This window comes from Cucurbita pepo, chromosome 16 (genome assembly GCF_057944985.1).
Source record: "Cucurbita pepo subsp. pepo isolate OVF chromosome 16, ASM5794498v1, whole genome shotgun sequence".
Lineage (NCBI taxonomy): Eukaryota > Viridiplantae > Streptophyta > Magnoliopsida > Cucurbitales > Cucurbitaceae > Cucurbita > Cucurbita pepo.
Window position 1 is genome coordinate 10,590,326 of NC_141813.1, and position 25,152 is coordinate 10,615,477.

General features: G+C 35.3%; 4 protein-coding genes across 5 annotated transcripts; 1 reads left to right on the forward strand and 3 right to left on the reverse strand.

Annotated features, from left to right (window-relative positions):
* Nucleotides 1-142: 142 nt before the first annotated feature.
* On the reverse strand, nt 143-2,507 carry LOC111777030 (aquaporin TIP1-2). Its single transcript, XM_023656475.2, has 2 exons — nt 2,260-2,507; nt 143-1,052 (listed from the first exon to the last, which is right to left on the reverse strand). The coding sequence occupies exons 1-2, from the start codon at nt 2,407-2,409 to the stop codon at nt 234-236; spliced, it is 969 nt and encodes a 322-aa protein (XP_023512243.1). The 5' UTR covers nt 2,410-2,507; the 3' UTR covers nt 143-233.
* Nucleotides 2,508-4,848: 2,341 nt separating this feature from the next.
* LOC111777538 (uncharacterized) lies at nt 4,849-7,449 on the reverse strand. Its single transcript, XM_023657181.2, has 6 exons — nt 7,096-7,449; nt 6,170-6,369; nt 5,755-5,895; nt 5,580-5,660; nt 5,144-5,268; nt 4,849-5,063 (listed from the first exon to the last, which is right to left on the reverse strand). Exons 1-6 carry the CDS (start codon nt 7,316-7,318, stop codon nt 5,015-5,017), a joined length of 819 nt encoding a protein of 272 aa, XP_023512949.1. The 5' UTR covers nt 7,319-7,449; the 3' UTR covers nt 4,849-5,014.
* A 4,185-nt stretch (nt 7,450-11,634) lies between these two features.
* Nucleotides 11,635-15,740, reverse strand: LOC111777427 (triosephosphate isomerase, chloroplastic). The gene is made up of 9 exons (XM_023657019.2): nt 15,461-15,740; nt 14,843-14,869; nt 14,046-14,115; nt 13,455-13,578; nt 12,779-12,863; nt 12,552-12,684; nt 12,265-12,438; nt 12,026-12,108; nt 11,635-11,909 (listed from the first exon to the last, which is right to left on the reverse strand). The coding sequence occupies exons 1-9, from the start codon at nt 15,626-15,628 to the stop codon at nt 11,853-11,855; spliced, it is 921 nt and encodes a 306-aa protein (XP_023512787.1). The 5' UTR covers nt 15,629-15,740; the 3' UTR covers nt 11,635-11,852.
* A 4,566-nt stretch (nt 15,741-20,306) lies between these two features.
* Nucleotides 20,307-24,883, forward strand: LOC111777854 (protein XAP5 CIRCADIAN TIMEKEEPER). 2 transcript variants are annotated; one of them, XM_023657581.2, is made up of 12 exons: nt 20,307-20,590; nt 20,837-20,902; nt 21,009-21,073; nt 21,156-21,265; nt 21,493-21,562; nt 21,658-21,734; nt 21,829-21,890; nt 22,024-22,155; nt 22,240-22,293; nt 23,135-23,200; nt 24,281-24,355; nt 24,459-24,883. In XM_023657581.2, the coding sequence occupies exons 1-12, from the start codon at nt 20,420-20,422 to the stop codon at nt 24,507-24,509; spliced, it is 999 nt and encodes a 332-aa protein (XP_023513349.1). In that variant the 5' UTR covers nt 20,307-20,419; the 3' UTR covers nt 24,510-24,883. The 2 variants fall into 2 exon arrangements, with proteins under 2 accessions (XP_023513349.1, XP_023513348.1); XM_023657580.2 differs by having other exon boundaries at nt 20,308-20,590; nt 21,490-21,562.
* Nucleotides 24,884-25,152: the final 269 nt, after the last annotated feature.

Sequence of the window (25,152 nt, forward strand, 5' to 3'; positions counted from 1 at the left end):
TTAATCTATAAAATTTAAGTTTTATATTCTTGAATTTTTAATTTTATATCTATTAAAATTTTAAAATTAGTGATATAAATTTAAATTTTATGTTGTACAGAAAAATGAATTAAAAAAAGTTTCATATGTAAATTTGTAATTTTAAAAGTTAAAAAATTAATAATTCACAAATTTAAAATTTTAAAAACTAAATTAAGCTAATTTTTTTTTCATTTTGCCATTCAATTTCAGATTTAAACATTTTGCCCTAACTTTTCTTCCAACCTCCGGCGGCGGCGCCACCGCCAACAACTGCCGGCCATTTTCAAAATCCCGATATCCCCCTTCGCTCCAACCAACGGCGCCGTCGGCAAATTGACAGAAAATCCATAATAAGCCACACACGCCGCAAACGGCCCCACCCAAAACACCCAATGCCCTTCCCACAACCGTCCCCCTCTCAACACCGCCGGCCCTAAACACCTCGCCGGATTCAGCCCCACCCCACCGTACCCAGCCCGCCCTGTAATCGTGGTGGAGACGAAAACCGCCACCGCCGAACTCCCCGCGATCATCCCGCACACCATCGGCAGACCGAGCCGCTCGCTCATCTTCTGGTCGAGCACCACCGTTACTCCGACATAGAGAACCACGAAGGTGCAGGCGAATTCGAGAACCAGAGCCGTGGCGATACCGATGCCAGGGGTGTCGCCGGTGCCGTGGATGGTGCAGCCGCCGAGAGAGTACTTTTCGGCAACATCGGGACTCATTGCGTCCTTGATTAGGAGAAAGGCTATGATGGAGCCGAGACATTGAGCGAGAATGTAGACGGCGGCGCGAGTGAAGGTTATGACGCCTCTTAGGGCGGCGATGAAGGCGAAAATAGGGCTCAAAAAACCGCCGGAGAGAGGGAAAGTGACGAGGAGGAAGAGGAAGAGGATGATGAAAACGGCGATTGGGATTAAGAGCTTTGGATCTGATTCGTTGGATTTCAAGCACGAGACGATGGAGGTTGTTAAGCAAAATACCAGCAAGGCTGTTGCTACGAACTCTGTCATGGCCGCTTTCCACATCTGTGTTTAAAATCAACACGTCATTTTTTACTCTTTAATTTTTTTTAAATATCTTTAAAAATACTTTAAACTTTTTTTAAAACTTCAAAAATACCTTTCAATGATATCACGTTCCAAAAATACCCTTCCTTAGTATCACGTTCCAAAAATACTCTTTAATGATATTACATTCCAAAAATACCCTTCGTTAATATCACGTTCCAAGATACCCTTTGTTAGTATCATGTACCAAAAATACCCTTCGTTAATATCACGTTCCAAAAATACCCTTCAATGGTATCACGTTCCAAAAATACCCTCCGTTAGTATCACGTTTCAAAAATACCCTTTGTTAATATCACGTTTCAAAAATACCCTTTGTTAGTATCACGTTTTAAAAATATCCTTCGTTAATATTATGTACCAAAAATACCCTTCGTTAATATCACGTTCCAAAAATACCCTTCGTTAATATCACGTTCCAAAAATACCCTTCTACATATTGACGAAAAAAAAATTTAAAATTAAAATAAAAGTAGAGGGGGTTAATGTTATTTTTAAAATTTTAATATTTTTTTTTAATTTTTTTTTTAAATTGAAGAGTATTAAATAAATTTTTAAAGTCGGTATTTTTAAAACACAATAATTTTGTTAAAATATTATTAAAAATTTTAAAATATTTTTTAAATAAAGTTCTATAACATTATCCTTATCTAAATTTTTAAAAGTTTATAAATATTTTTTTTTAGACATATTACAAAATTTATGCATATTTTTGTTAATTAGCTCAATATAAATCACAAAACATTATAACTATTTAATCTTAAAATTTAATTTAAGATTTAATAAAATATCTTACTCTCACGAATCAACAAACCTTTTTATAGAAATTAAAATTAAATTATTACGAATTTAAAAATATATTAAAAAATTACTACCCACTTAATTTAGAATAAATAGGACTAAAAGTTTAGATATTAAACTTAAATTCTTTAATTATTAAAAAAAAAATCAAATATATCGAAAACATATTAGATATAACTTTATCGTTAACATAAAAAAAAAAAAAAAAATCAATAAGCATGAATTAAACTGGTAATCTAAACTAATCATTATGGTTGTATATATATCCGAATTTCGGGATGCAAAAGACGATCTTACCCTTTTTCGATTGAAAGAAAAATGAGGTAAAAGAGGGCATAAAATATTTGATGGAATTGAAGCAAACCTGTGGCGAGAAAAGCTCATGGGCACCAATGTAAAGAAGAAATGTGGAGAGAAAGGAGGCGTGATCTCCACCGGAGCTGCCTCCTCCGTCGTCAACCGGCAAAGCAAGCTCCTCCTCCTGGTCAGGTCCAGTGGCCGCCATTGATGGCATCCAACCAACACCTGTCGGCTCCTAAAATTAGGCACTCAAATTGATAAACAGACAAGCTTTGTCTTTTAGCATGGAATATTCATTGTTCTCTTGCTAACAAGGAAGCATTGCTTTGATCAATTAATCAATTTTGATGGTTTTAAATACTATTTTTTTTTTTTTTTTTTAATGGTTTGTTTATTTAATAGAGTTGACATTTAATTTAATTGAGTTTAAGAATAATTAATAAACATTAAATTGATTTTAAATGATTAAAGTCGTGTTTTTATTTTTATTTTTTATTATTGAGATTTTGAAATGAAAATTCTTTTTTTGAATTTATTATATGCTCGTGTTATAATATGGATGTGTGGGGGTATATTCTATTTGGATAAGGTATTTCTAAGCGTTGGAATTGTCCTATCGTGTCTCTTTTGATGCCCTTAAAATCTCCCATTTTCTTGTCTTATGTCATTTTTAAAAAGAAATAAAAAAAAGAATTATTATTATTAATAATGATGTTTATGAGTATGTGGATGGCATATGTGAGAGAACAGAAAGAGGCTAAATTAATAAAAATAATTTGATAGTTTAAGTTTGAATAATATTTTTAAACTTTAAAAAATATATTTATTTTTTAAAAAAATTATTAAAAATAACCTTACGGTTAATTTTGTATTTAAAGGGGTTAATACTTTCTATAAAATATATATATATATATATATATATATATATATATATATATATATATATATATATATATATATATATATATATATATTTAATTTTAACAAATGTTTCAAGATGAATTTTTAAAAATTTCATTAATATCCTTGAAATTTTTTAAAAACTTTAAAAACATCTTCATGCTTTTAAACTTTTTTAAAAACTTTTTAAAAATACCATTATCATTGGTATATGGAATGAACTATGAGTGAGTTTAAAAAAATACTCATAAACTTTATTAAAAAAAACATTAATATCATTGAATTTAAAAAAAAAAAATTAAAAGTTTGATAATGATCAAGATCTCTAATTAAAAGTTTGATGATGATCGAGATCTCTTTTAAATTTTTTTTTTATAAGGATTAAGAGTGTTAATGTTACTTTTAAAATTTCATAGGTATATTTTTAAACATTCTACTACCAGTTTTCTTTGACAGACAATATTATATTATTATGCTAGATATTCTTATTAGTATTTTCATCCTAAAAAGATTATTTAATAAAGGATGTGATAAGGTTTTTTTAATGCTCATTTAAAATGAGATTGTAAGAATATTGCAAAAGAATTTGTTATAGAAAAAACTCAGCGTTTATTCATCGTTCTATAGAGAATATTATCACATGCGCATGTTCCATGCTCACTTATGTGAGCACAATGGAATTTCGAGCTCGAGTAACCGATATCTCACGCTATTCTTCATACAATCTCAACCTTGAAGGATGATTAATACGAGCACGAAAAAGCTCGTGAGCAATGAAATTTGTTTAAAAGAGCATTTTTCATGCTTGCAAGCAAGCATGGAACAGGCTCACATAAAGGAATACCCAAACACTTGAGCATGCTTCATACTTGCTTAAGCAAGCATGAAGTGAGCTCATTTTTCCTATATGAGTACGAGTAGACTGCTGCAACAATGTATGCTTCGTTCTAGTTTTCTGGTTTCTGTGGGATTTGTTTTACCTGCAGAGAAATTTAAAGCTGCAAAAACATACAAATATGGAGGAGGTGTGCCTGTTCTATGGGGTTTTTTAATGTTTGTGAGTGCCTGAACGAGTTTGCTTGCATCTCGACGATTCTCACGGAACAACCATTTGACCCGATGGATAAATTCTTTTGAGGTTTTTTCTTAACAAAAATAATTTTTTGTTTGACACACAGGCTTGTTTAATGCGGAAGGGAAAGTTCATCTACTCTTAAAAGCTAGAATTGATAGCTCCTATGGCTGCTTCATCGTGTAACTCTTGAAAAAGGCAAAAAAGGAGATCAAGTTGGCTCTCGTCTATAGTTTGATGGACCACAACTCTTGGTTGAAATGCGTTTACGTCGGATGTGAGATCCTATATTGGTGAGAGAGAGGAACGAAACACTCTTTATAAGAGCATGGAAACCTACCTAGAAAACGCATTTTAAAAACTTTAAGGGAAAGCCTAAAAAGGAAAGCCCAAAAAAGACAATATCTATCGGCGGCAGACTTGGACTTGAGCGGTTAGATCAAGAATCAAGAATCAAGTGCTAGTTCAGTTAGGTAGGAGGAAGAAAGTCGTACAGGAAGTGGAGGAATGTAGGAAATTCATAGTCGAGGGCAAACAAACGAGTTTGTGTTTGAAGTTCATTAATTTATACACCAAACCCAATCCCCAGATTTCACACTTCCATATTTCTCGTTTTGATGTTCATGTTACCAACCAAGCAAGCAATGAACTTCTAAGGGTGTATGAGACTTCTACAATAAGTAGTGAAATTTGATATATCATTAATCTTCTTGAACGTTCAACTTTACAATTCAGCCAAGGTGATTTCAGGTCATAAAACGATATCAACCACATACCCACAAACATGTCAAGAAAAGAACCTGACCTGGCTATGGACAAAAAGGCACATGGCATGACATCTGTTCGGTCACACCACTCCAGAAGGGAGTCGGAGGACGAGCTGTCCCCCCAAAACGCTGCAAAATTTCAAGACAGAAAGTTGAACATCGATGAAAAGTTATTGGTCGAAATAACCAAATAAAAAACAAGCGCTAACCTCTTCACATAATAGTAACAGAAGTCAGCTAGGATGAAAGTCTGCACAATTTCTGAGATCAGAACCATAGATGGCCATAAACCATGACCGAGAGCTACAAGAAGATGTCCACGACTATCCAAGACCTGAATATAGATAGAATAGAAAGCAATGGCATCATTCATTCATAGCAAATCACAAAAGTGATTTTGTAAACAGAAAAATAACTAAATATGGACAATAAGTTATAAAGAGCTTTAATGTGGTAGGTCCAATTAATATGAATTCATTTCGAAATGCGTTAATTCCAACAAAGTTGAAGAACAAGAAACCAGAGCAATAAAATATCAAGATTGCAGATTTTCTAGGTAAATTTTTACCTATAGTATTATAAATAACAAAGTAAGTACGGATACAAACCAGTGCTAGAACAAAGAGGAATTATAGACAATCAAACCTGGAGAACCCAATGAGCGCAGCTAAGGAATCTTGCAATACCCAATGCAAATACATAGTGAGCAGTAAACGGTTCGACGATCTGAAAGTTGAGGGGGAAAAGTTTTGCATTAACTCCTCACCAAATTTGTAGATTTGTATGGCAAGTAAATTCGTTTCATTAACCAATATCGTACCTTCGTGTTCTGCATCACTCGCAACTGGGGCAACACTGAAACAGCTTCCAAATACACACAAAATGCCCAGAAAACTCTGTTAACAAAGTAATGAGAAGTTGATGGATGAATGAGTAAAGCCAATACAGCACAGGGTGCTATCTGCATCCAAAATATAAAGGCAAGATGTTTAATAAGCCACATTCTATACGCATCCAACTCACTAGTCCTGCACAAAAATTACCAAAAGTTTTTGTTGTTTCAACCGCCACAAGAATACATCAATGAAATTGCTTCTTGGAGAAAAGAACTCGTGAGGTTAATAGAAAATTGAACAGAAAGAAACTTTTATATGTTCGGCGAGGTCAATTTAAAATCCAATTGGTTAGTTTCTCTCAAAGATTGGGAAGAAGGAACTTAAAAAACAGAACCTTACCACAAAATATAATGCAAAGTTGTCCTTATCCTCCATGTAGCTCGACTTAAGTTTGAAACGGATCATATATATCACCCAGAGGGTCGTGGCCAGTGTTGCTAAATCTAATAGCGTGTGTATATCATACTCCATAACAAAACTACAATACAACCTCACGGCTAAGAAGATAGCTGTTAATTCCTGAGACTTGAGCGATATTCCTGCAAAATCATAATAGGTTCCGCTATAGAGAACATCCAGAGCAAAAAATAAGAAAAAAGAAGCAACAGGATTACCCAGTTGATTCCAAACAACATGATTTGCAAGGGAAACCAAAACTAACATAACTTAAATGACATGGAAACCAAAAAAAAAAACTAAGGTCTTATTTGATAACCATTTAGTTTTTTGGTTTTAGGTTATTGAAAATTGTGCTTGTTGTCTCACAAATTCTCAATTATCATGTTCATCTTTTCTAAGTAAACAATTGAATTCTTAACCAAATTTTTAAAACAACTTGGCTTGAATTTTGAAAACGCTCTTACAATGTAGACAATAAAATAAAGGAATCAATAGGTGAAGAAATGTTTATAAGCTTAGTTTTCAAAAACAAAAAAAACAAATGGGGCCTAAATTTCTACGAGATTAGAACTTGTGCCTGAGAGTTCGCACAATTACAATTATAATTACATCACTCTAAACTGAACTTATAAATCGCTGCCCGTGCAAACGAATCATATGAATGAAGGATTAGAGAACAGATAGACACCCTAACAAATCCCATGAAGGTTAATCTTTTAATTGGACAAAGGCATAAATTCCGAATCCATGATGATCCAAATTTCGACAAACAATTTCACGTATTAGTCATTTCGATGACAAATCATAAATTCATCTCCAGAAAATAATTAGCTAAGGGCATTTTACCACTAAAATTCAAGGATTACCAGCACATGTTCTCTCCTTCGTGAGCTTAAAGATGAGAACCAATATCCCAATGGAGTGCACTGCTTCGGCACCGACAAATAGATTGTCGTGATCATGAACGATGAATCGAAGTGCCATCAGAGCCACAATGCCAAGCACGACGGCCAAAAAGGCCTTCACCTTCGGCGGCTGTCGCTGGACCCATACCGACACGATGTGGATCGGATTTCTTGCCGGCCTCATGAGATGATTGACCTAAGGCGGCGGCGGGTTGATCTTCCGGTGAAGTTTAGGTTTTTGCGTCGTCCAACCGACGAAGGGATCTACAGGTGAACCGCGGACGATGAACTTTGACGCTTCCAGCTCTTTGAGATTTGAGGGGAAAAAAACAATTGAGGTGTTGGCCAAATCGGGTTATCGGGTCGGGTCAGGAAAGCATTTGATCCATTAAGTTCGACCCTTTTTTTTTTTCTTTTCTTTTTTTAGATTTGCAAATATACCAAAAAAAAAATTATTTTGATTCCTATTTTTCTAATTATATATTTAATATACTTTATATTTTATATTTTGATAACCAACATATGAATAATATAACTAATATACTCAACTTTGTATAAAATTTATTTCGAACAATTGCACGTAAATTATTAATAACAATTAAATTAAAAAGATTTATAATCCATAATAAAAAATTTTAATTTAACTAATAATATTTAAAATTGTAAAAATTAATGGATTAATGTTGATTTGGTTTGGTTTATAAAATTTTAAATCTATTCTATTTGGGTTTTTTTAGCCTTAAAAAAATTAGGTTTATGCAGACAATCTGTAACGGCCCAAATCTACTGCTAGCAGATATTGTATTCTTTGGGTTTTTCCTTTCGGCTTTCTCTCAAGGCTTTAAAACGCATCGGCCCAAATCTACTGCTAGCAGATATTGTCTTCTTTGGGTTTTTATATCTGCTTTGGGTTTTTCCTTTCGGCTTTCTCTCAAGGCTTTAAAACGCATCTACTAGGGGAAAGTTTCCACCGCTAGCATATATTATCCTCCAGCGTCCTTACTAGCACACCGTCTCGTGTCTATCCGCCTTCGGGGAATAGCAAGAAGCTCTTATGCCATTTGTAACGGCCCATATCCACCGCTAGCAGATATTGTCCTCTTTGGGCTTTTCTTTTCGGGCTTTCCCTCAAGGCTTTAAAATATGTCTATTAGTGAAAGGTTTCCGCACCCTTATAAATTGTGGTTTGTTCTCTTATCCAACCAATGTGGGACATCACATGATCATTATTAAATTTAAGATAATGTAAATTTAAATATTTAATTACTTTTAAATTTTGAGAAACTTCCAATAAATAGTCTTCTTAACAAATTATTATTCATTTATAGTTTATTTATGTGAAACAAAAAACATGTATAATTTTGACGGAAATTATATATAAACAAAATAAAAAAAGAATTAAAATTGCAAATTTAATCATTTTTTTTTAATTTATGGATCTACTATATTAAAAACTAAAACCTTGAAAATAAAATTTTTATTTAAATTGAATAGATTAATTAATTAAAAAAAAACTTTAATTTATGGGACAAAAGTGAAAGTTCATAAGAAATAAACGATTAATTTTATTATTTAACCTTAAAATAGGAAATTTAATAATTAAAAAATAAAATACAACCTAATGATATAATATTATTATTTTAAGTAAAAAATCTCGTCTCTTTATTTTTAAAATAAATTAATAAATAAATAAACCAACAAATTAGCAAATGAGAATAGCCGACGCAATTCACTCCATTAGGCGTCCATTCACGCCATCACTCTCCACTATAAATGTTCGTTAGCGCTCTCTCTCTCTCTCTCTCTTTGAGTCTCTGTCTTCTTCCATTTTCAGACCTTCAATCTCCTCTGTAAATCGCCATTGTTGACGGTACGAAGGTCGTGAAATGACTTATTGCTATGGCTGTAAACCTCGCCCTTCCGGTCCACTCCCCGGACCTGTCCTTCTGCTTCTCGCCGTAGTCTTCATCTTGATCGGATTGTCCTCTCTGTTCCCCTCCGAACCAATCGATTTCTCGGAATTCCAAATCAATTGGCCTCTTCTTGCCGTTCCGATTATTTTACTCGTTCTTGTTCGCTGTTTGTCGTCCGTGGATTCTTCATCCAGGTACTATGCCTGCCCTTGCAATCGCGGCTGGAAGATGCAGTGTCGGTGCGGCCGTGGCGCGTGGTAAGTGGTAAATTAAATTAATTAAAAATGCGTTTCATCATATTTGTGGTTGTCGTGTAAATTATAGTTCGATGTTTATGTGATACCTGTTTTTTGTTGTGGAAGAGAATGAGATTGTGATATGATGATCGTGTTAAAGGAATATGATCGATTGATGTGTGGTAAGGATCGAAGGTGTATATGATATGATGATGTGTTTCTTCTTAGATGTGAAGCTGAAAGTTTAATTTGGTTATTTGCACAATTCATCACCATTCCTAACCTTGATCTTTCTGGATTTTAATCGTTCCAATTTCTATATGTTTCATCAACTCTTGACATTGATTTTTTTTTGGATCTTAATCTGTTTTTTTTACGGTAACAATCTAATTTCAATTCATTCACTCTCGACATTGAACTTTATGGATTTTAATATGATTTTGACAACTACAGTCGAATTTCTTGATGATCCATCAACTCTTGACCTTAGATCTTTTTGGATTTAATCTGGTTGTAACAAATAATAGTAAACAACAGTTATTTTATAGATGTTATAGATGTTATGCCAATAAACTTTAGAACTTTGAATTGTATTTCTATTCATTAATACGTTGTATTTTTAAAGTACATACTAACAGCTACCATGTTCGATATTGTTCCAACCTAATATCATTTTTAATACTATTTAATTCCGATTGAATTCAACCACATTTAAAAAGTAGGGAAAAAAATTAGACTCAATAGGATTTATGTCCTTAGTTTAAAAACTTTATTGATAGTTTTTTCTTTAATAGTGTTGGTTTTTTCATATCAAATATTTTATTCGGGTGTCACAAGTTCAGTTAAATTATAATTATTAAAAATAAATTGATTCCATTCGAACCATATATATAATATATATATAATGTTTTTTATAATTATAGCTTACTTGAAATTGAAGGTATTGGTAATGAGTCAATTCAGTCACATTCAACCAAAATAAAAAAAGAAAAAAGTTGGTATGAGAAAAAGAAAATAAAATTGAAAAAAGGTGGGTGGTGGATGGCACCAATTAGCATGATAATAATGGATATGTTGGTAACGTTTGAGTGGTTCCTATAAAGTTTTCCTCCCATTAATGCACCATCGGCAACGCCAATTATCAATTTTTTTTTTTTTTTTTTTTTATAAAAATAGTTTTATTTTCGTTAAGACTTCAAAAATTATTCATATAAATATTTGAAAGAAAAAAAAATCAATTTATTTTCGGTTTAATTATACAATTATTAGTTTTTCTCATGTGGGTTTAGGATTTTAATTCTATAAAAAAGGTCTAAATTGATTTTTTTTTTCCCTAATAATTTCATCAATAATTATTCGGAAAATAAAGAATGAAGAAACAAAACATTAATAAACTCTAGAAGGTTGCCGTTACATACGTCCCATAGATTGGACCTGCAAATCCTGATTATTATTCATAGTTCAAACAGCTTTCAATGGAACGAGGGGCGGAAATAAAGCAAAACTAGAATGAGAGAAACTAAAATGGCAATGGTCAATGGTGAGGCACCTCGTCGAGGCGACCCGGTTGCCGATCGCCAAGATCGAAGGTTGATCAGCCCACACATGGAATATGAAGACATGAAGAAAATCACCAAGATGGGCAACAAGAAAAGAAGCAGCTGGAAATTGGCAGCTGACCTGTGCATTTGAGTGTCGTAGCCTGTGGTGGACTGAGAAAACCAAAGCAAGACAATGACAATGCCAAAAATGGTGAGCAATTGAGGTGGTGGAGAGGAAACAGAGCCGCCTAGGGTTTGGCCTGTCCATCCCCCCTGTTTCCACTCTGGACCCCTTCTCTTTGGTTCTAACCACTCCATCTCTCTCTCTCTCTCTCTCTCTCTTCCTTTCTCTCACTTGAAAATTCTACACTACCATGAAAGACATACAGAGGGAGACCAGATTGGCTTGTGTTGGTTTTGGGATATATCCTTTGAGTGTTACCTCAGCTAAGGTAACATGGGCTGTGGACTGATGCCTATTGGACACTCAAGTTCTTGATGCCAAATTTATATTCCTAATAAGTAATAAGATCCTTGCATCTTATTAGCTATCTCAAGTTTCCATCAAATCTAGAACTGATGGAACGATCAGAACATATATAAAAAATGAAAAACAGGAACAACTTCTATTGAAGAAATCTTGCCTTTGATCTCTCGGGAAAGAATGCGTACCTAGCCGTACACGATCGAGAACGTTGGTCTTTCTATCCATCTAAACACCACTTAGGCTCTACATTCATACATTGTAAATGCTAGCAAGGACAAATTTAAATCAGGGAAAGCTTCAGCGAGATGTTATGAAAGTTCAAAGATCGAGAATGGCATCTAGAACTCTTATTAAGCGAATAAATTCTGGATCCAATCATTTATGTGGTCAAGTATTCTATAGCAAAGTAATAAAACAGAAGGATATTATTTTCTTGCCATCATTGAAGAAGGCCCTGAACAAAACCCCAAGGAGTGTTGCTAGGAATACAAAACATGTCACCCTTCCTCTTGTGCTTGACACCAGGAACTCCGAAAAAATTTCAAGCAGCGACTTTCTTGGCGGTAACGGAATTAACGATTGTTCCGAATTCAGGACCCTGCAATTGCAATACGAAACAGAATTGAGATGGGACTTCGAGTGGGGTTCGTGAAATTTTTCTTCTATGGTTTGACAGAAAAATTAGGAAAACATAAGGGGAGAGGAGAAATGCACCTTCAATGAAGCACCTCCCACTAGAAATCCATCTATGTCCTCTTTTTTAGCAAGCTCAGCACAATTACCTCCATTCACAGATCCTAACAATAATAATATCATTCCTTAGACACGTGACCCAGTCTGATTGTTACTCACAGTGGCAGTCTTACGAAACATGGACTTGACGATAAAAGTTCAAGCAAGCAAACTTATTTCTACAGCGGCATTGACAGTACAACAATGAAAGTGGCAGTTACCTCCATAAATAATCCGTGTTTTAGAAGCCACTTCTGGTGATACGTTCTTCTTAAGCCAATCGCGAACTGCTGCATGCACTTCCTGTGCTTGGTCGGGAGTAGCCACTTTGCCAGTCCCAATGGCCCATACTGGCTCATATGCGATAACGATACCATCCCAACTTGGAACAGCATCTGCAGTCAACGGGAATTACTAAAGTTACAGAGAGTTCCGCAGTTTTCTGTTCTCAGATAAGTGATTATAAGATTTTCGTGAAAGTGAAATAAGGAATGGGCCAGCAACTTGCCTGCATAGGCTTTCAATTGTTGGAAGCAAACATCGAAAGTTTTCCCAGCTTCCCTTTCCTCTAGTAATTCCCCGATGCAAGCTATTACTCCAAGACCCTCGCTCAAGGCATAGGCAGCCTTCTTCCCTATAAACTATAGTTGCCAAAACATCAGTCAGCGTTGGAGAGAAGCAGCCTGAACACTAATTTCTTGGAAACCACTCAAAGCTCAATGTCAATGCATTCACCTGGTCATCTTCACCAATGACATGTCTCCGTTCAGAGTGCCCAAGGATAACCCACTTGCAGCCTATATCTTTCAATTGTTCAACGCTGCAGTAAATACAAATTAATTTATCAATGATAAGATCTGAGTAAGTATTTGTGAGCGGAACAACAGAAAACACACATGACACACCATGCAAGATCCCCAATATGAGTTCCAAATAAAAAGACGAATGCACGTTTAGTAGATATCTGATGTAAACTTAGTGCAATCATACGATCGCTTTTCAAAAAACTTCGACCTTAAGAAGGCAAAAAAGTTTCAAAAAAAAGAATTTTGAGAAGTTTAAGCTAGGGCAGTTTACAAAAATCAAAATCTCTTAGGTTAAAATTTGAAAAGTTTACAGAACATTACAACTAAAATCAGTTCATGATTCTAAGTATCGTCAAATTGAACACTAGTGTTCTTGTGTTAAACATTATCATCATCTCATTTGCAGATCATAAAACAAGAAGACTTAAGTTGTCACCCTTATCAAATGGTGTAAAATCGAGAGTTTGCATGCACCAAAATGAATTTTTTAAAAGAACTTTATGTTTCGAATAAAATTTCTACAGCAATATTAGTTGAATTAAGATAAATAAATTTTCAAGGGTTCTCAAAAATTAAAATGTCTCATCAAGGGCATGTCAGATAACCTGATTTCTCCTGTAAAAGCGCCACCCTTGCTCACCCATGAGTTTTGGGCAGAAATCTCAATCCTAGGTGCCAATGAGCTCTTCACCTGATCAATGTACAGAAATGGAGGTGCTACAACAACATCTGCATTCCTCCCAACGTATCCAAATTTCTTTTTTCAGAAGAATGTACTTGAAGAGTAGAATAAGAATGCGAAAAGAACAAGAATGATGGAGAAAGCCCAGCTTTCAATATGGAGAGAAAGACTATCAGAATTTAGAACAAAAATGCTATTCATCCTCATCAATAACTCAGGTGTATTAATAATTTGATACCAACCTACTATAAAATTGAAAGAGATCTTAGAAGTATTAATAAAATTTAAAAAAAAAAAATTTAAAAAGGTGGAAATCACTTTGTGTAATAAAATCAGAACAAGCCCGAATCAAATGCAACCTTTGTTTTTTTATCAAGAATTTCATACATTGATTTGCCAAGTGAATACAAGATGGGGGAAACACATTCTCAAACCTAACTTTTGTTTTTTAAATGAAAGAACACATACATTAAAAGGTGACAAGGGGCATCCTCCAACATCAAACGTAACTTACCAACATCATCCTCCAACTTTACATTGTTCAAATCTGAGACAAGCTTGGTTATTGATTCCTTTGTACCATTCTGGGAATTAAATTAAACAGGGTAAGAATCCATATATGTCAGTCACAAATTCAAAATAATTCATTTCTTTATTTACTAAGTAAGGAGGGTGGGAAATATTAGTAGCTCAATCATCTTGGACGACAGTCAAGCCATACCAGCAGGCAGATAAGTGTCTTCATTTTGGGTACTACAATGTGTCCAGTACACTTCTAAGAGCTTAAAAATTGTAAACAACAAAGGATTCCTGATCTCCTAAGCTTCTAAAACTACAATCAAAATAATTTAAAAGTGGTATCTTATATAGAAGTGGCAGCGGAACCTTTATGTGCTCTCCAGGTTTGAACTTAAACCCTTTTTGCCTATGAAAATGAAGTTATGAAGACAAACAAGAATATGGTATAATTTTTCTAGGCTTCTTCCATTTCAAATGATTTGCACATGCTTCAATAACAATTAATAGTAGACATTAACGATGGTACTAGAAAAATAAATGAAAATCAATTACATTATCTTCTATGTTTGACACAAGTTGCAACAGAAAAGTAAGTTCTAGAAAGATCGTGATAAGACAACTTGTGTTTCACATTAGTGAGATTATGGATAGAACAGAAAAGTAGAATGATTCGAAGAGAAATCAAAGCATCCATTTGCAACAAACGTTCGAACTTTTTTCCTCGACATATATAACTATCGTTTATCCATCGCATCCTTTAGCTATAAGATTATTGATAATGAAGATACTTACACATTTCCAGTTTCCACCAACGAAGAACTGCAAATACAACAAAGGGTGATAATAATCAGAACTTAGAAAATATGGAATGAGAGAATATTGAATACCGATTTTTCTAAACTAGTATTAATAAATAAATAAAACCCGTAAAACCATGGCCTTGTTAACTCAAGGATTGGGTAAATAACAATTTGAAGAAAAAGAATCATTAAAGCTGTGGCAATAAGTATAATCCACAGTACTAAAAATTGCGGGAGGGCTTGGGAGACATGAAATATGGAACCGAAAAGTTGCGAGTAACAATTAAATCTTGAACGAATCCTAATCACAATTTACAAGTATGATCTACAAAAAAGCTGGACAAATTGATAGCTTAAAACAGATTTGTCTTAGGAGTCATCGCCTATTCCAAATTGACCAACGGCTACGAACAAGAAAAATAGGCGAAGAAACCTCCTTATTCCACATCCGACGCATTCTCTTTCCCTACTGTTAAGACACAGTTACGAACGCAAGACGCTAGCCGCTAGGTTAAGAATGATGATCGACACACTAATCAAAAAGTTCTTCAAGTAGCGGAAACGATTCCAGCGCAAATCAATAACAAACTAACGTAAAACGGTGAAATACCTTGCCGGAACCGGCCATGGTGACAACACCACGGGGACCTTTCCGGGAGGATGCAAGGCGGATTTGTGAGTGGACGTTCTGAAACAGAGTCTGAGAAATGTCGGACTTGGAAGTGGACAATCTGATAGCTGAGAGCTGAGATGCGAGAGAAGTAGACACCACCGCCATGGCCGAGCTTAGGTATGGATTCGATCGGCTCTCCTCCGCCGCTAAAAGTGACTGAAGATGTTTTTGTTCAGTGCCTCTGTGATGCTAGTTGGTTGTGGTTCACGATCAGGATTAGGTGAGTGAGTGCGAGTGCTAATACAGTGGATGTGGAGAGCGCGTGTTGTCACGCTCCAAATACCAACAGACAAACTTCTGTATATCAATTAATATTTTTTTTTCATTTTCTTTAAATATAATTTTCTTAAAATTATGTTTAAAAATAAATATGAATGAGTTACCATTTTTTTAATACCACGTCAAAATTTAAACACGGGTACGGTAGGTATAATCTTTAAAATTGTTTTGCTCGAGAATATGTTCGGGGTGCCTTTGAGAATGAAAGTTCAGGTAGTACCGTAATTCCAAGTAAAGACAAGTTTTACTTAGAAATATTATCGGGGCGGGACATAGACGAGAAAACCTTCCCTATCCTCGTTTCTGCCCTCTATTTTAATTGACTCGTAAAATTTTTCATTTATTTTTACAAGGATAAATACCTGTAAATTTTTTCCCATTTTCAAAGTAAATAAATTTATGTATTTTTTTTTAATTCATTTATACCAATAACATTTTTAAGGAATAATTTTTTATTTTTTAATTTAATATATATTAGAAATGTAAAACAACGTCACAAATTTAATAATATTTCATAAGCAAAAATTTAGTATAACTTTGTTTGAACGTAATTTCTAAAAATTATTTACAATACATAGTGGTCCGGAACAGAGACGGAAAATATAATTCTAGCTTCATTTTAGTAACGAGAAAAAAACCCTTCCACGTCCTCTACAGATTAAATGAATATCTTTAGTTATACTTCGAGCTAAGATCTAAAAACAATGTGTCATCAATCGTTCGAACATTTTCATTTATTTTAAAGGATTCAAATTTATCCGTAGGTGAACATATTAAGATATGATATTTGAATAATATATTTTAATAATTAGTTATGAAGTATATCTCAGATATCTATAATAAATTAATATTTTTTCTTTATTTTTTGGAATTGTTAGTAGTATATTTTATCATAAGATTTAATTAGCAGTATATTTTATGATATATATTTTTCCTTATTTTTAGGTATTAGTTGACAGTCTTATTTAGACGTTGTAAGCATGAATGAAGATCATGTTTCAATCCCAATTCTATTTCTATTTCCCATTCTTAATCGGGTCCAACTCCGTGTCATGCGAACCAGTTGAAACATGTCTAGATTTTCACATGCAACAGATAAAAAGTAAGTAATTGATTTGGATGCTTTTCCACCTCTCATTGAGAACCTTCAAATTTCTGGACCATAGCAGCCATTAATGGCCTCTCCCCCACCATCTCTTTCAGCCTTCAACTCATTTCATTCTTTCCTCAGTACTGACAATGATGGAATGATTGTGCCCATTCGACCAAGCTTGAGAAAGACATGTCTTGGCCTCTTGGTTTAGTTTTTTTTTTTTTTTTTTTCGTCGATTGTAGAGGGGAATGAAGCATTTTCTATAAGAGTGTGGAAATCACTTCCTAGTGGTGGACTTTGGTCGTTACAAATAGTATTAGAGCCAGACTTTGAGCGATGTGTCAGCCAAGAGACCGAGTCTCGAAGGAGGGTGGACACGAGACAGTGTGCCAGCAAGGACGCTGGCCCCAAATGGGGTGGATTGGGAGGTCCCATATCAATTGGAGAAGGGAATGAGTGTTAGCAAGGACGCTGGGCTCCGAAATGGGTGAATTGTGAGATCTCACATCGTTTGGAGAGTGGAACGGAACATTCTTTATAAAGGTGTGGAAACCTCTCCCTAGCATACATGTTTTAAAAACTTTGAGGAGAAGTCCAAGAAGAAGAGCACAAAGAGGATCGGGCAAGCCTAAAGAGGACAATATCTGCTAGCGGTGGACTTGGGTCGTTACAAATGGTATCAGATCTAGGCACTGGGATATGTGCGAATGAGGAGGCTAAGTTCCGAAGAGATGGACACGTGGCGGTGTGTCAGCAAAGATGCTAAGCCCCAAATCGGTAGAAGAGATTCAATTGGAGAAGGGATTCAAATGAATGAACCCACCATCGTTAGAATGCTTTAGCTAATTTGTGTGTGGGATTTTTACAATAAAACAACAAGTTCATCGTGTGAAAACTCACCCACAAGTTCACCGCTAGCAAATATTGTGTTTTTTGGATTTTCTCTTTCTGACTTTCCCTCATGGTTTTTGAAACATGTTTATTAGGACATGATTTCACACCCTTATAAAAAATGCTTTATTCTCCTCCCCAATCGATTTGGGATCTCATAATCCATCCCTGTTCAGAGTCCAGCGTTCTCGCTAGCATTCGTTGCCCTTTTCCAATCGACATGGGATCTCACAATCCACTCACCTTCATGGCCCAGTGTCCCCATTGGCACACCGCCCGATGTTTGGCTCTAATACCATTTGTAACGGCCTAAGCCCACCGCCAGCAGATATTGTCCTCTTTGGACTTTTCCTTTCATGCTTCTCCTCAAGGTTTTTAACACGTGTCTGTTAGGGAGAGATTTGCACACCCTTATCAAAAATATTTTGTTCTCCTCCTCAACTAACGTAAGATCTCACAATCCATCCCTCTTCTGGGCCAATGTCCTTGCTGCCACTCGTTCCCCTCTCTAATAGATGTGGGGTCTCACAATCCACCCCTTTCAGGACCCAGCGTGACTCTAATACCATTTGTAACGGCCTAAGTCCACCGCTAGCAGATATTGTCCTTTTTGAGCTTTCCCTTTTGAGCTTTCCCTCAAGGTTTTTAAAACGCGTCTGCTAGGGAGAAATTTCAACACCTTTATAAAAAAATACTTCGTTCTCCCACCAAACCGACGTGGGATCTCACAAACTGAGCTCTAAACTATGAAATGAAGAACTCTCTTCCAATGGATCCTTTTCTTTTCTGTTCTTACCCTTTGTTTGTTCAAACAATGTATATCCTACAAATGTATAAACATAAATGATGGCATGGAAATAAGTATATTACCAACAGACCAGCTTCAGGAGGTTACTACTATTGCACAACATGACAGTTCTCAACTCCAGCTAAGTTGCTCCACCAGTGATCCACGGGAGCCGAAGGTATGTAGCTCTGTAATAGTTCAAGTTCACCACTAGTAGATGTTGTCCTCTTTAGGTTTTTTCTTCCGAGCTTCCCCTGTCAAGATTTTATAACGCGTTTGTTAAGGAGAGGTTTCCACACCCTCGTAAGAAATGTTTTCATTTCTCTCTCCAATCAATGTGAGATTTCATAATCCACCCAGTTTGAGGCCCAGCGTCCTCGCTGACACACTGCCCACCGACGGTCTTTGATACCATTTGTAACAGCTTAAGCCCAATGCTAACAGATATTGTCCGTTTTGGCCTATTACGTATCGCCGTCAGCCTCACAATTTTAAAATGCATATGTTAAGGAGAGATTTTCACACCCTTCTAAAAAATGATTAGTTCCCCTCTCCAACCGAGGTAGGATCTCACCGTCCGTTAGAAGAAAAAAAAAGTGTTCTTAAACTAAGAATTACTGAGTTGTCTGTATGGGTGTTGAGGATTATTGAAAATAATAGTTCCACATCAAGAGGAATGTCATGGATTTATAAGTAAGTAAAACTATCTCCATCGGTAGAAGGTCTCTTGAAAAAACTAAAAGTAAAGCCACTAGAGCTTATGTCAAAATAATAACATCAACCATGGGCTAACGGTTTGACGACGTCTCTGTAGTTCATTCAGAACTCGGATCATCTTCGGTGTGCGATAGTCTGTCGATAAGGTGTCACGCAGTGAGATGACATTGACGCTTCTTGAAACTTCAGCTCTATGACGTGCGTAATATACTTTATAATCAATTAATTTTATATTTTCCGGCGCATATCTTTCATGCTCGTGATGTCACATTCATGTCGTACAAAACTTGTTGTCTGTGGTCGAATGCCTATTTCAAACTATTTTTATGCGTGTTCATTGTCATTTATATTTTTATTATTATTGTCTTACGTCGGTATGATTTTTTTACCAAAATCATGTCTATGTCTAACTAAATCGTCTCAAAATGTACCATAAGAGATGCTATTAGCCGTAAATTTTTTATATTGAAGTTATATGCTATCAATGCAATTGTTATTGTTTGGTTGTACAAACGACTATCTATATTTAATCGGCTGATTTATTTACTGCACAATCACATTGCAAATCGAACATAGGACATATTATGCATGCCCGAGGAGCAAGGGATTTGTAGGACATCTATGCATCGACCATGTGCCGAACGAATTATAGTTAGAGACGACAATTTTACCGACGGAGCTGCAGACCCGAAAAGAACTTCAGTTTAGATAAAAATGAAAAAGTGGAGAACATTTTTTTCTATTAGATAAATGGACAGGCCGAGATTATATTCCCCATATTCCTTAACATAAATATATTTTCACACCTTATTATTTATAGATACACGTTCTAATATTAAAATTTAATTTATGGATAAAATATTAGGATTTTTTTTACTATTTTATAATAAATATTATATAAAAAAATAAAAACTTTAAAATAATTATTATTTTTATTTGGGTAAAAAAAAAAAAAAAAAAATATATATATATATATATATTTTTTTTTTTTTGCTGTAGAAGGCAACGTCATAAAGTCGTAGGGTATTTAACCCCAAGTGCCATCTCCGATCAAGTCCGAAAGGCGGCAATTAGCTAGGAGGTGTAACGCAGGCCACACCGGCCACGACGGAAGGTAGGTCGGGAAAAAATGTCGGGCATGGGAGATGGGTACGTGGGCACTGCCCAAGACGCCGTCAGGATTCGCAGACTCGAGAAGCAAAGAGAAGCCGAGCGCCGGAAAATCCAGGAGCTGAAGGCCAAGACTGCCTCCGCCAAAGGACAGCCCGGTCTCCTTCAATTTGGCTCCAGTACCTCCGAGGTTCTTTTTCGATTTCAATCTTTAGGGCTACTTTCAACATTAGGATTTGTTTCAGAACTATCTCTAGTTCTTTAGTCTGTGGACCTGCAGTTAGGTTTTTTGAGGATAGGCGAGCGGAAACATGAGGAACCGAAGTATAGTTTTTCGATTTTTGAATCCACTATACATCTTTTCGAATTTGGACAACGCACGATCTTGGTTAGAAAGCTTGTCTGGAATTTTTAATTACTGTTCTTGGTAATTCAGATACTCGAGACAGCGTTCAAGAAGGAAACTGTTGGTTTGGTGACGAGAGAAGAGTATGTTGAGAAGGTAAAGTTAGAAAATATGATACAAGAACTTTTCCTTATACCGCTAAGAGAAGCATATGGCGCGTAATAAAGTTATAAACCGTTTGTTCTTGTTGATATAACTGTAGAGAGTGAATATTCGAAACAAAATTGAAGAGGAGGAGAAGGAGAAACTTCAAAAGCTACAACAAGAGTAAGTTGTTCTGTCTCTTGTTCATCTTCTATTGGAAAGACTTCGGCCGCCTTCCATTCATTGGTTTTTCCTCTGTTTTCAGGGAAGAGGAACTCCAATTGCAGAAGCGGAGGAAAAGGAAAATAAAGGGGAATTCACGACTGTCGTTTTCTGATGATTTCGAGAACGGAAGTGATGAGGATGACGATAATAGTAAGCGATTTTATTGCTGAATCTGAAATAGTTGGTATTAGTGAACTTTTATTTACAATCAGCCGAGATCGATATACTTCATTCTAGAACGATGAGAATTATGTGGTATACATTGTATTCCATTTTAGAATAATAGTTTGAAGGAAATTGAATTCTCATGTCAATGCTAAGATGTTACTAGCCATGTCCACTTAATAATCCAAACTTGTGCTTATGCATCATAGAAGAGCCAAGAAAGATTGGGTGTGGCAAACTTGGGAAAGATCCTACAGTAGAGACTAGCTTTTTGCCTGATAGGTATGGCGTCTTTCATTCTCTCATCCTCCCTATATCTTTTACATCTTTTATGGGATTAACGTTTTAGCTTAGGGGGGTTGAGGATTCTATTACAGTGAGAGGGAAGCTGAGGAGCAAGCTGAGCGTGAAAGGCTGAAGAAACAGTGGCTTCGGGAGCAGGAACAAATTCGAAGTAATCTTATATTTGCCCGTGTATAGATTTCATGGTGGCATACAAGATAATTCGTTACCGAAAGAAATGACTAAATCTTTCCCTTGAATTGCAGATGAGCCTCTTGAAATCACTTACAGTTATTGGGATGGAGCTGGCCATAGGCGAGTCATTCAGGTTAATAATGATTATCTAACTTCGAACAATCCGTTTTCTTCTTGCTTCCTGAGCTCTACTTTTTAATGATTATCTAACTTTGAACAAATTCTCTATTGTTTTACTCTTTTAAATTCAACCTTGCATCATTCAGGCACGAAAAGGTGATACAATTGGAGAGTTTCTGAGGACTGTACAGCAGCAACTTGCCCCCGAGTTTCGGGAGATTAGGACTACCTCAGTAGAGAATTTGCTATATGTGAAAGAAGATCTTATAATACCCCATGTAATATAATTTGGAAATTTTTTGGGATATTATTTTGGTTTTTTCCGCTTGGTGACTGTACTGAGTATTTATTGTATCGTGCAGCAACATAGCTTCTATGAGCTTATTGTGAACAAAGCTAGAGGCAAAAGTGGCCCGGTAAGCCTTCTATTTGTAATTTGAAAATTTAATTCCTTCTCCACTGAATGCATTAAGAGTTCACATTTTTCTATGGTCAGGTGTCTTCAAGATATAATAATTTAAAACTTTGTTGTTTGCATGTCTCTGATATAGATTTCAGGTTTAATGATATTTAATACTCGTTATTGAAGATTAGGGTTTGGTGGGCTTGTTTTTTTGTGTACCCTTGTATCTTCTTTCTTATCTTTCAATAAAAACTTGGTTTCTCATTAGTATTTTTTTTTCGAACAATTTTGTTAAGTTTTTATTTAGGGTATCTTTGATAACCATTTGGTTTTTGGTTTTTGAAAATTAAGGTTATAAACGCTACTTTCACCCATGAGTTTATATGTTTGTTTATCTAAGAAAATAAGTTTTCAAAAAGTAAATAATTTGACTAGGAATTCAAGTGTTTCTGTAAGAAAAGTGAAAACCATAATTGAAAATTTTGGAGGAAACAAGCACAAATTTCAAAAATAGAAAACGAAAAACCAAATTGTTAGTGAATGGGGCTTACTGTCACTATTCTGTTTTCATGTACTTGCAATTGTGTTTATTTTTTATGTTTTTGTTATCAATTTTATGATGGGCTGAGAAATTTCGGCTTCTTGATAGTTAGCGGCTTTTAGAGTTTTTACGTTTGTTTATCTCATGTGAGCAAAAAACTGACTGACTTTTCACGTTGAGAGTGTATGTAACATGAGTGACATAAAAAAAACAAAAACCCTGTTACATCTTGTACATGTCCAACACCATGTAACCTCTTGTCTTATTAAATTTGAGTGAACTTATTTTAGCATTTTGTTTCGATGTTGCTCAGCTTTTCCACTTTGACGTGCACGAGGATGTTCGGACAATTGCCGATGCAACAATAGAGAAGGATGAGGTATATTTTCAAATTGATTTTATATGCATGCGTCTTGTGATTGCTTGATATCGAAAGTTTAGTGAAGTCTGTGGAAACAGAGTGTATCTTTATATTCTTTAGTTAGTCGTGTGTACAAATTATTCGCCATGTTTACATGCTTCAGCCCTTGTTTTTGTTTTACAACGATGACAAATCTTGTGAGCTAATTACGGTATGATTTAGTTTGCTAATCCTTGTATCCTAGTGCACTTACTTCTACAATTTAGATGGTAGAGATCTCTTATATATCAATATTTCATTGTTTTGATGGAATATACCAGAAAAGAACAAAAAACTAGCGATTACAAAAGAAACTGGAAACAAAAGGCCCTTGTGTCTTATCAAATACAAAATATTATAAGCACTTGATACTATGGAGTTGCCATCTCTATGTTGTTTTTCTGCTCCTTTGCGAGGTTTGATCAAACCCGTGTTGCAACTTGAAAAAAGTGTGTCAAGAAGAGTGCACTTAAGTCCTAAAATTTCTTCTTCCTCCTATGGAGGATGGTAATAATAGTAGTATTATCAAGAGCATAACTTGTACGAGGCATATTCTTCTGTTCTGCATTAACAGAAAATTTTAGGATTTGTACAAAACAGAAGAAGATGCCTCTTCACATGTGAGATCTCATATCGGTTGGAGAGGAGAACGAAATATTTCTTCTAAAGGTGTGGAAACCTCTTCCTAACAAGTGCGTTTTAAAACTTTGAGAGGAAGCCCAGAAGGGGAAGCCTAAAGCGGACAATATCTACTAATGGTGGGCTTGAACTATTACAAATGGTATCAGAGCCTGACACTGAGTGGTGTGTCAATGAGGATGTCCTGGATCCCAAGGGGGGTGGACTGTGAGATCCCACATCGGTTGGAGAGGAGAACGAAATATTATTTATGAGGGTGTGGAAACTTCTATCTAACATAAACGCTTTTTAAAACATTGAGGAAAGGAAAAGTTCAAAGATGACAATATTTGCTAACGGTGACTTAGACGGTTACCTCACAAGTTAACTACTATTATCGTTTTATAAATTCATCATTTGTATTACTTTTTTCTTGGACAGTCTCATGCTGGGAAAGTTGTTGAGAGGCACTGGTATGAGAAGAATAAGCACATCTTTCCTGCTTCAAGATGGGAGGTGAGCTATCGCTCTGGCTCTGCTCGTGAGCTTGATCGTGTGATTGTTCTCACAAACTTTAATCCCCTGACATACCATTCCCTGCTTTACCTATTTGTTGCAGATCTATGATCCAACCAAGAAATGGGAGCGCTACACCATCCACGGGGACTAATTCAATGACATATAGCAAAAGAAGTATGATTTATGCCTTGAATCCTCAGTTTTTCTTACTGCTGTCTTCTTATACACGCTGAGTATGTTCGAAATCTTGAAGCAATTTGAAGAAATTAACTGGCTGGCTAATGATGTGCATTGTGTTATTTAAGCATTTAGCCTGTAGGATTGAGATGTTCATATTGTTCAGCACTTTGGCTTCAGAAACTTGTTTAGGGTGGGTGGATCTTCCATTGATGTTGATCAATTTGCTTCAAATAGACTTTTAGTGTACCATAGAGGTGAAATATTTTAAGTCATCTATTTCATCTCTCAGTACTTTTAAGGGTGTTTGGTTGATGTTTATTCGATGAGAATGGGCAATTTTAAAAAGGTGACCTATTTGTTTGGTCCACATAGCAGGGTGGAGACGAAGACGGGAAGTATAATCTCGTCCTCGGCCCTCTAACCAGAATAGATGTTCTCTACTCCCTCCCCCATTTCTCGTCTAAACGGAGAATTTCCTTCACATTTAGGGCGGGTAATATGGATTTCTCTATTTGCTTTTGATTTTATATACAGTTTTATTTTGAATATAGTTAATTAATTAATTAACTCATGGATGTTAATTTAATAAAAACAATAATTGTTTATTAAAAGTT